Source organism: Oncorhynchus kisutch, linkage group LG1 (assembly GCF_002021735.2).
Source record: "Oncorhynchus kisutch isolate 150728-3 linkage group LG1, Okis_V2, whole genome shotgun sequence".
Classification (NCBI taxonomy): Eukaryota; Metazoa; Chordata; class Actinopteri; order Salmoniformes; family Salmonidae; genus Oncorhynchus; species Oncorhynchus kisutch.
In genome coordinates, this window is record NC_034174.2 from 21062977 (window position 1) to 21074594 (window position 11618).

Consider the following 11618-nt stretch of genomic DNA (forward strand, 5'->3'; position numbering starts at 1 on the left):
CCACTGTGATCATTGATACGGCTAACACTGGTATGAGCTTGTAGCTGTATTTTGTAAATACGCACCGACTACAGTTGCCATATCCCTTTCAAATGTTTATGATTTTATTAGACCAATGTGAAAGGGCATTCAAATGTGAAATTGTTTTGCATTTGCTACATTTCTATATTTGTAATTTCTTACAAGCTCCACATAAACAATAAAACATGAATGGTAATATTAAGAAAACTTCTATACTATTTCTGGTTAATTACTAAACAAATACCTGGGTTTTAGGCACAAGTTGGTCATTTTCAATGTGTAAATGTTATTTAAATTATCAGCACTGTTTCAGGTGCTGCAGTGAGCATCACTATAGTGGCATTGTACTCTCACTTGCTGAGGTATAATGGTGTCTTTGTCCAGGTTCTGTTGGGGTAAGGCTCTGACAGTGGAATTGTATTGGAAGCACCAGACATGCAAATCCTCAGTTTTCCATTAAGCTGCGGGAAAGTGACAAAACATTTAACTCAAGTGAGGAACTTGTGCCAGGTTCTAAATGTAGATTGATGTGGCATTACTTACCGTTAGGTGAACAAAAAATGACACATGCGCACAAACACACACACCATGGGCACACACAGTGTTCCACAAACACCTGCATGCTCATGGTGTTTCATGCATTACACCATTTCCCTGCTGTTTGCTATGGTGCGTGAACGCAAAGGTCATGTATTAACAACAAACAACATTTGCTTTGTAATAACTCAGAAACAAATATGATATGACAGTTTCTGATTAAAATCTGCTTACAGGCATAATAAATATGTTCAAATCAATATTTACCTTTATTTAACTAGGCAGTTAAGAACAAATTCTTATTTTCAATGATGGCCTAGGAACAGTGGGTTAACTGCCTGTTCAGGGGCAGAACGACAGCTCGGGGGTTTGAACTTGCAAACTTCCGGTTACTAGTCCAACGCTCTAACCACTAGGCTACGCTGCCGCCCCAATATCATGTGATAATATCTAACTGTAAGTCGTTCTGGATAAAAGCATCTGCTAAAAGACATTTTTTTAATGTAAAATGTAGCATGGCTGAACTAGGCAACATTCGACCTGCTATATGTACAGATTGGTATTGACAAGTACATCTCAATATAATATAGAAGTTGTGACCTCGAAAGTCTCTTTTTCTATTTCATGGTGGGGAGTGGGGTTGGGGTTATTCAGTACAGTGGCTGTCGGACTACTGATAACTTATCACTGAAGCCACACTCTAAACCACCCACCTGCTGCCAAAAGCCAATCATACACACTCCCCTCCAGTTACTCACTAAGAGGCTCTGCAGTGCACATAGGTACTCAGCCCAATGCCCACGCATGCTTCAACAGACTTAATCTAACAATAGACAGACTATTAAATCTAAACAGACACATCAATCTAACAATAATGATTATCACAGTAATATTAATCCAATGATAATATCAAACTAATAAATGACAGTATGAGAACAGTCACATTTTAATAAAAAACATTATTTGTGGTGTCAAGCTATTCATGAGGCATGACCATAAAAGAAGGCTACATTTGTGAGCAGCTCTCTAAAGAGAATCATTTTGACTTCAGTATTACTGTACATTCCTGTACATAAACTTATTTTCAAAAACACAATAATATCTTCATAAACATGCCAAGCTGTGGACATACATCCCGACAAATAGATTCAATGGACCAGGTCTAGATGTAAACAGTCATTTGCAAAGTTGTGTTTATACAACCCTTGAATCCACGCTTCACTGATATGGCGGTCACAGGGAGAAAGGACTCTGATATGGCGGTCACAGGGAGAAAGGACTCTGATATGGCGGTCACAGGGAGAAAGGACTCTGATATGGCGGTCACAGGGAGAAAGGACTCTGATATGGCGGTCACAGGGAGAAAGGACTCTGATATGGCGGTCACAGGGAGAAAGGACTCTGATATGGCGGTCACAGGGAGAAAGGACTCTGATATGGCGGTCACAGGGAGAAAGGACTCTGATATGGCGGTCACAGGGAGAAAGGACTCTGATATGGCGGTCACAGGGAGAAAGGACTCTGATATGGCGGTCACAGGGAGAAAGGACTCTGATATGGCGGTCACAGGGAGAAAGGACTCTGATATGGCGGTCACAGGGAGAAAGGACTCTGATATGGCGGTCACAGAGAGAAAGGACTCTGATATGACGGTCACAGGGAGAAAGGACTCTGACATGACGGTCACAGGGAGAAAGGACTCTGATATGGCGGTCACAGGGAGAAAGGACTCTGATATGGCGGTCACAGGGAGAAAGGACTCTGATATGGCGGTCACAGGGAGAAAGGACTCTGACATGACGGTCACAGGGAGAAAGGACTCTGATATGGCGGTCACAGGGAGAAAGGACTCTGATATGGCGGTCACAGGGAGAAAGGACTCTGATATGGCGGTCACAGAGAGAAAGGACTCTGACATGACGGTCACAGGGAGAAAGGACTCTGATATGGCGGTCACAGGGAGAAGCAGGACCTTTATTTATGCAACATTTTGTTTCAGCCTTGTGAGCACACCACCCTGTTGCAAGAAGAGCCAGTGAACATAGGGACATGCCACCTAGACTCAAGGTTACATCCACTTTCATTATGAGAGCGGATCATAATCATCTTCAGCCTGCTTTTGAAGAATGCATATCAAAAATGAACTTCATACAGTATGCTTCATACAGTATGATTTCCAGGGCTCTCTGACCATAGTGTCAAGCCAATGTATATGAAATAAATCACTGAGAATTCAGCCATCTATTTCCCATAACAATCCCTCCTAATATTATATATACAATACATGCTCTCTATAATAATTTATTTTTGAATACACAACTTTGCCTGTTTTTCTTCCTCTCACTGTTTTGTGAGCTTAAAAAAAAGTTGAGTTAGTGAATATGACATGAGAATATGAAGAGAGTAAGAGTTAGATTCTCCCAGAGGCTGATGAGTTTCCATAGTTTATTCAGCCTTTCCTTAATTGGCTTTATCTGCTGGTGCGGCCAGCTATGGTTTGGGGAAATGGCAAAAAATGACAGGGAGAGATTAGCAACCACAGGCCATCCGTTGGTTCCCATCTGTCTATTCCATTGACACTTTCAGTAATATTCTTTGAGAAGTCATTGCTTCATGTGTTTTGAATATCGTACACTCCAATGAATAGATACAATAGTATGTTATCAGAAATAACCTAAAAGTTTGGTATCAGCCTATGTGATAATTTTTCTGAGTAAAACATCAATAAACACTGTGTAAGAAAAAACACCACTATGTGAATCTAATTCTTCTCTTGTGAAATGACTGCAGAGTTATGTTTTGTATGTGCTGTACATGTTCTGTACCTGCTCTTGAATATACATTTACGTTGAAAAGACAAAAAAGTAGGATAAGAAATAAATATACATGATTTACAACTACATATATACAAATATTGAATTCAAAGGGATTGTTATAGCCAGGGCTAATCATCTGTCAGTGCACAAGCAGACTGGGCTTATGTAAACATGACAAACTCTTAAGTTCTATTTTCGTTGATTTAGCGTTTATGTGCTGGAGGTAAACTAGATGTGGCTCGTGTTACACATCATTGGTGTTTACAATTATATACATTCAAATATTAAATTAAAAGGGATTGTGATGTCTTCTTTTAATTGTGCAAGGGTAGAAGGACTATGATTCCAAACCAAGTTGGATGTTTCACTGCCATCAGTACTGTAGACAATTTCCAAACTCTACTAGCGAGGAGCTCCGAGAGACAATGTGATATTGGCAGTATATTAGAGGTAGACTTTTCAGAGCAACACTTTCTCTGGGAAACAGGACAAGGTATTCCTGACATGTTGCACTGAGTTGAGGCTGAAAAATAGTCGCTTCAGAAATTGTATTTGTTGAGAACATGCACCCCCTAAAGGCATATTATGAGAATGCAGCATGGACAAATCTGAATTCATTACTTTCTCCATGTTCCCACTATCTGTGTTGAAATGTTGTCTGTGAATCACATAGAAAAACCCCACTTAAAACATAAATGTTTTATTATTTAGTGCATGCCTGAAACTCCAGAACAGCAAGGAAAGAACGTAACATTTTAAAGAAATTGTCACATTGAAACTAAGGTTTCAGTTAAAGGCCCAATGCAGTAAAAAACATGATATTACTATGCTTTATATATATTTTCACTAAGAGGTTGGTAGAATACTGTGAAAATGATGATAATGCCCATTTTGCAAGAGCTGTTACCCCTCCCTACTAAGACCACAACCAGAGTCCTAGCTGAAATTCCCTTGATAAGGGAGTAAAAAAATAGATTTTTTTTTTTTTTACCATTTTCATTGAAAGCAACTTAATTGTTGCACCAAAATGATTACATATGAAGATAAAAACAGCAGCATTGGGCCTTTAACACAAAATTTAAAAAACTATATTCTAAAATCTTCAATGTAATTGGTCAAATGTCAATTTGGAAAGAATGTATTTAGTTGGTACTAGGGTAACACACAAACCTAAAAATAAAAAACCCTGTAAAGGGTAACACACAAACCTAAAAATACATAAACAATCTCCTATGTCCTACCACACCAGCTGTAGTTTCCCATTCACGCTTAGCTTCAGGTCCATTTAAAGCACCTCCAGTCTCAAATGCAACACCCTCTATCCAAGTTTTTAAAAAATAAAACCAATAATAATTATAAAAGTAAGAAAATAATGTCATAAAATTGTATTTTACGTATTACTTTTCAAATGTAAAAACAAATGTTACAGAGCGCAGGACAGGAGAGGTGAGTTGTGAGACAGCTCACCAAGCTACATATTCATTGCCCAAAAACTGTTATAGCCATGGCTAATCATAAGGTTTATGTCAGTGCACAAGCAGACTGTGCTTATGTAAACAAACTATAAAGTTCTATTTTTGTTGATTTTGCATTTATATGTGCTGGGGGTAAACTAGATGTGGCTCATATTACACCACTTCATTGGCGTTTCTTCATGATGAGAGTGCCGACCAGCACTCCTGAAAGCAGAATCACCCCAACTAGCAGCCATTTAATTATGTTCTCCTGGGACCGTCGAACATCTGCAGCAGCATCTCTGCCAAAGATCTCTGCAAAATGGTCCTTTCAAGGAACAGAGACAGAGGAAGATTAATACAGTGAACTATGTGTTAGCAGCCCAGCTGTTTGCCAGAGTGCTTCTCTGTAGCTTCACCCTTTAGTGTAGTCTATCATGGTATTCTCTATTTCTCAGAGTGGGTGCAGCAAAGGATGCGCACGCACGCACAATAGTGTTGACAATGAGAATGTATTACTAAATCCCATAACAAGGATGTATAATGTGCAGAGTAAAGTATCAGCTCCAACCTACCCATCCTCCTTGGCTCTGGATCCAGGGCTGGATATGGTTGTCCAGGTATGTGGTCATCCAATCTGCGATGCGCGCCACCAGTGGGCTCATATCCTTCTCAACACACTCAACACACAAGGCCCCACCGAAAGCAAACAGACCCACCACGCGACCCCAGTTGACCCCGTCCCTGAACACTTCGTCCATCACACTCTCAAAGCTGTGGTAGGCTGTGGCAGGGGTGATGTGGAGCTGGGAGGAGAGGTCACTGAAGGCGCGGGTGTAGCGCAGCTCAAACTCATCCACTGAGTCCCGTAGTGCTGCTTTCACTGGCTCCATGCCCCCCTGTGGAGATGAGGGCTTCGCCAAATTGCTTCTGCTGTTCCAGTAGTTCCCCACAGACCCATTTGCAATGGCCTCATCTCCCTCAGTCCGTCCACTTGCACCCTCCAGCCCCAATTGACAACATGAATAATTCCTCTGGGACAGTCTATAGCTTATAAAAAACACTACCAGTTCCCTGTTACTGTAAGACATCTTTTCCACCTTCTATGCACCCTCTTTAGCCATTGACTTTTCACTCTATTTGGATTCCCAGGGCTCTTCTGCCATACCTCACACTAACTGAGATGTCTGGAATAAAGGCTTGCTGTCTGGCAGTTTCCTCTGGGCTGCAACAAGTTATCATACCCTGGAAGAAAAAAAACACTCACACAAATTCTCTGGTGCAGAAAACATGAAAACACTGGATTCTATTGTTCATTGTTATTAAGAATGGAACTCTGCCCCAGCAGCATCACAATCACCTTGAAATACTGCACTGCTAAACCCAGGTCTGTTGGGTATGGTAGATGTTTATTTATTTTAAAAAATGACACATAACTGTATGAAACTTATTACGCCATACCATTGGGGCGCCGCTTTGATGTCAGGTAACGTTAGCAAGCTATCGGTCTTGGCTATCTAAAGCTATAACCATCACGTTAATCATTTCCACCGAACAATGCACTTCTTTGGCTATATACAACGAACCAACTAATATAGCTACTATTTTACATTATAGCACGTTTGACAACAGTGCATACCAAATTGTCAAAATGTGTTTGCTTTAATGCTGCGCTACTGCCATATAAATGGATTTCAAAGATCAAAAACAAACGTATTGAGATCAAGTTAATATCACCTAGGGTACAAGTGACAAACAAGCAGAAATGTCCTAATACGGTATTCATAAAATAAGTCAAATGTATGGATGTATACGTAACTAGCAAATTAGCATCGCCGCTACCTAGCTACACATGACAGCTGCTTTTACACTCACTATACAAGCTTCCCATCTCCATAGCAATATTTCTAAACCAATCTTTTTTAAATATCATGGTCTGTCATACTTACAATTGCAAATAAGACTCAAGTACCGTTCAATATATAAGTATCGATTTTTTTAAAAGGTAAATTCCATTTTTGTGCATAAAAGCATTTAAAATAACGACATATTTCAAGCGAATTGGAGCGGAGAGAAGGCCAATAATGCCATTGGCCAGTTTTGCACGTAGATCGGATGTTCCGCCTTCTCACAAAATTAATCACCAATCAAAGACACACCGGAAGTTGAGATCGTGTTCAAATTATCGCGGGCAGATTATCCGTGTGTTCAGATATTTATGTCAATGTGTTCCCCCAAAAATGTTGGAGTATAATCTCTAGTATAGAGAGTGGTGCAGCGTCTAATGCACTGCATCTCAGTGCAAGAGGTGTCCCTAGTTCAAATCCAGGCTGTATCACATCAGGTTGTGATTGGGAGTCCCATAGGGCTGCGCACAATTGGCCCAGGTTTGGCTGGGGTAGGCGTCATTGTAACTAAGTGTGTGTTCTTAACTGACTTGCCTAGTTAAATAAAGGTAAAATATATACAGCACCAGTCAAAAGTTTGGACACATATTTTTACTATTTTCTACATTGTATAATAATATTGAAGACATCGAAACTATGGAATCATGTAGTAACCAGTGTTAAACAAATCAAAATATATTTTAGATTCTTCAAAGTAGCCACTCTTTGCCTTGACAGTTTTGCACTCTTGTCATTCTGTCAACCAGCTTCACCTGGAATGCTTTTCCAACAGTCTTGAAGGAGTTCCCACATATCTTATTATTGGTGTCCTTTAGCACTTGTTGGCTGCTTTTCCTTCACTTTGCGGTCCAATTCATCCCAAACCATCTCAATTGGGTTGAGGTCGGGGGATTGTGGAGGCCAGGTCTTCTGATGAAGCACTCCATCACTCTCCTTTGTCAAATAGCCCTTACCCAGCCTGCAGGTGTGTTTTGGGTCATTGTCCTGTTGAAAAACAAATGATAGTCCCAAAAATCACAACCAGATGGGATGGCATATCGCTGCAGTAGCCAAGATAGTTAAGTGTGCCTTGATTTCTAAATAAATCAATGTCACCAGCAAAGCACCCCCACACATCACACCTCCTCCTCCATTCTTCACAGTGGGAACCACACATGCAGAGATCATCCATTCACCTACTCTGCATCTCACAAAGACACAGAAGCTGGAACCAAAAATAAAACATTTGGGCTCAGACCAAAGGACAGATTTCCACCGGTCCAATGTCCATTGCTCGTGTTTCTTGAACCAAGCAAGTCTCTTCTTATTATTGGTGTCCTTTAGAAGTGGTTTCTTTGCAGCAAATCGACCATGAATTTGATGCCCGAGATGTGTCTGTTATTTGAACACTGTGATGTATTTATTTGGGCTGCAATTTCTGACGCTGGTAACTCTAACAAAATCATCCTCTGCAGCAGAGGTAATTCTGGGTCTTTCCTGTGTTGGTCCTCAAGAGAGGCAGTTTCATCATAGCGCTTGATGGTTTTTGGGACAGCACTTGAAGAAACTTTCAAAGTTCTTGACATTTTCCATATTGACTGACCTTCACGTGTTAATAAGGTAATGGACTGTCATTTCCCTTTGCTTATTTGTTCTCGACATAAATAGGGCTAACTTCTGTATACCACCACTACCTCGTCATAACACAACTATTTGGCTCAAACGCAGCAAGGAAAGAAATTCCACAAACTACCTTTTAACAAGGCACACCTGTTAATTGAAATGCATTCTAGGTGACTACCTCATGAAGCTGGTTGAGAGAATGCAAAGAGCGTGCAAAGCTCTCAAGGCAAAGGGTGGCTACTTTGAAGAATCTAAAATATATTTCAATTTATCACTTTTTTGGTTCCTACATGGAATCATGTGTTTTTTCATAGTTTTGATGTATTCACTATTACTCTACAATGTAGAAAATAGTAAAAATTAAAACCATTGAATGAGTAGTTGTGTCCAAACTTCTGACTGGTACTGTTAGGGTTGCACATTTTGGGAAATATTCAGAGATGGAAACTTTCCATTGGAATTAACAGGAATCTATGCAAATTAATATTAATACAATTTAAAATGTAGATTCTTTTTGCATTGGATAAATTTACCATATCATATGGAGGCAGAAACATAAACCTTTTACCTTATAAAGTAGACAATTGCAAATTATTCAATCCTTCCAAAATAAAGCAAATAATTAGTTACGAATTGAACTTTAATTAAATGAGTTGACTCTTCACATAGGATGATTTCACAGAACAAAAGAAAGGGAATATTGAATCATCCCCAATGATCCATCGCATCTCCCAAAAAACATTTAACATCTCCTCATCACATCTGTAAAATTAAAGCCTAGAAACTAAAGCTTTGGTTGTCTTCCTCTCAGGCTTCCATGTCTTCTCCCTCGACCTACTCAATGTCCACCTCTTGAACATCAGAGGCCTCATCTTCGTTGTCACTTTCCAACCTTGAGGATGGCTCATTGTCAGGCCCAAAAAGCCAAATATTTGCCCGGATGGCAACCAATTTTTCAACCCTTGTATTGGTCAGACTGTTGCGCGCCTTAGTGTGTGTGTTCCGAAACAAGGACCAGTTGCACTCTGAGGCAGCTCATGGTGGGATTTGGAGGATGGTGGAGGCAACAGGGGAAAGAGCCTCAGATTCACAAAGTCCCTTCCACCAGGTGGCTGATGAGATATGTTGGCACGACTGCCATATTGCATATCCATCCCAAAGCCCTTGCTTGGAAGTGTACTTCACCATACTGCCAAGAACCTTGTCCTCATCCAGGCCAAGGTGTAGTGATGACACCATAGGCCTGATTGATCTCTGCACCAGACAGGATGCTCTTGCCAGCATACTTGGGGTCCAACATGTACTCTGTATGGGCTTCAGGCAGAGGTCTTCACGCTTTTTGATGCATTTCAGAACTGCAGTTTCCTCTGCTTGGAGCAACAGTGAAGTGGGCAGGGTAGTACGGAGTTCTTCTCTTACATCTGCAAGCAGAGTCTGAAAATCAGACAGGAGGGCCTCCCTCAATCCATGCAATGGCTACTGCTATAGGTTTCAGGAGTTTCAGTCTGCTTACCACTCTTCCAAAATACATCATCCAGGAGGATCCTCTTGATGAGGCTGTCCATATCGGCAGACTGATATGGCCATTTCTTGGAGATTCCTTCCCCTCCAGGACTGTCAAACATGATGACAACAGCACCCCAACAGATGTTGCTGGGCAGCTTTAATGTGGTGCTCTTATTCTTCTCACTTTACTCAGTGAAGTAAATAAATTGCTGCTATAACTTGACCCTTCACATACCTAACCATTTCCTTGGCTCGCTTGTAGAGTGTATCCATTGTTTTCAGTGCCATGATGTCCTTGAGGAGCAGATTCAATACATGAGCAGCACAGCCAATAGGTGTGATGTGAAGGTAGGACTCCTCCACTTTAGACCAAGCAGCCTTCATGTTCGCAGCATTGTGTCACCAGTGCAAATACCTTCTTTGGTCCAAGGTCATTGATGACGGACTTCAGCTCATCTGCAATGTAGAGACCGGTGTGTCTGTTGTCCCTTGTCTGTGCTCTTGTAGAATACTGGTTGAGGGGTGGAGTTGATGTAGTTAATTATTCCTTTCCCACAGACAGTCGACCACCCATCAGAGATGATTGCAATACAGTCTGCTTTCTCTATGATTTGCTTGACCTTCACTTGAACTCTGCACCCAGCAAATTAGTAGATAAAGCATGCCTGGTTGGAGGGGTGTATGCTGGGCGAAGAACATTCAGAAATCCCTTCCAATACACATGGCCTGTGAGCAGAGGTGAACCAGTTGCATACACAGATCGAGCAAGACATTCATCAGCATTTCTCTGATTACATTGCTCCACTGAGTTTAAAAAAAACTGGATTCCAGAAGGACCATGAGCTGTTGCTATCGATAAGGTGTCCGATTCATCATTTTCACCTTGAATAGAAGTAGAGGGACTTCTGTCAAAGGTTGCTTGTTGTGAGCACTGAGGAAACTTTATGCACTTGGCCAGATGATTCTGCATCTCACATATGATTTGGCACAGTATTGGCAAATGTACACAACATTTCCTTTTACATTAGCTGCAGTGAAATGTCTCCACACATCAGATAGTGCCCGTGGCATTTTCCTGTACAGATTAGGGGGGTAAAATGAGTAAAACAATATATATATAATTCCATGTACAGATAAAGTTAAGCAGTTGAACTCCTTTGTAAGATAAATTATTTAAAATGAAACATGTATGGAAACAGGTTAATTAACACTCAGTTAGCAGGCTCAAGCAAGTCCAAATCCACATGGTAGCAAAAACTGACTTGCAGAAATTAATACGTTAGAAATGCTTTAAAACACACTTTGCTGTAAGCTACCATTTACTATTAACAAAAAAATAATGTATGTCATACAAAATATATTCACCCCACCCATTATTGTAATCAAAACTTACCAGAAAGCAAGTAGTCCATTGCTCAGACTGTGTAGTAGTGTGGGCTCAATAGCATCTCATTAGCGTGCAAGATCTTGAGAATCAGCTGTACATGTGATGGAAGAGTGCACTGTGCATGCAGAGAGTTGCAATTCCATTGAATTGAGGTTAGTTTAACCTTTTGTGTATTTAAGCAAAATTCCCCAAATCCTGGGCTTAAAATCCCATGGAAAATTTCCCGGAAAGTTTCCGACCCTTTGCAACCCTAGGTACTGTATATAAACACAGTGGATGCACTTGTATGTCATCATCTTCTCCACAAGGTGCATTGTCTGAAGCCCTTTTATTACAATGGAGTATATTTGTATAATGGAGGGGCACAAAAACATTAGTGTTAGTCAAA

At 40.6% G+C, this 11618-nt stretch overlaps 1 protein-coding gene across 3 annotated transcripts; it reads right to left on the bottom strand.

The window, feature by feature from the left end:
- Positions 1–4058: 4058 nt before the first annotated feature.
- On the bottom strand, positions 4059–7016 carry LOC109897764 (bcl-2-like protein 1). Of its 3 annotated transcripts, XR_004204169.1 has the most exons (4): positions 6778–6983; positions 5404–6073; positions 4583–5156; positions 4059–4544 (listed from the first exon to the last, which is right to left on the bottom strand). XR_004204169.1 is itself a non-coding variant. In XM_020492318.2 (3 exons), exons 2-3 carry the CDS (start codon positions 5917–5919, stop codon positions 5013–5015), a joined length of 660 nt encoding a protein of 219 aa, XP_020347907.1. In that variant the 5' UTR covers positions 5920–6073; positions 6778–7016; the 3' UTR covers positions 4059–5012. The 3 variants fall into 3 exon arrangements, 2 of the variants coding, with proteins under 2 accessions (XP_020347907.1, XP_031653087.1); XM_020492318.2 differs by having other exon boundaries at positions 4059–5156; positions 6778–7016; XM_031797227.1 differs by lacking the exon at positions 6778–6983 and adding an exon at positions 6189–6762 and having other exon boundaries at positions 4059–5156.
- Positions 7017–11618: the final 4602 nt, after the last annotated feature.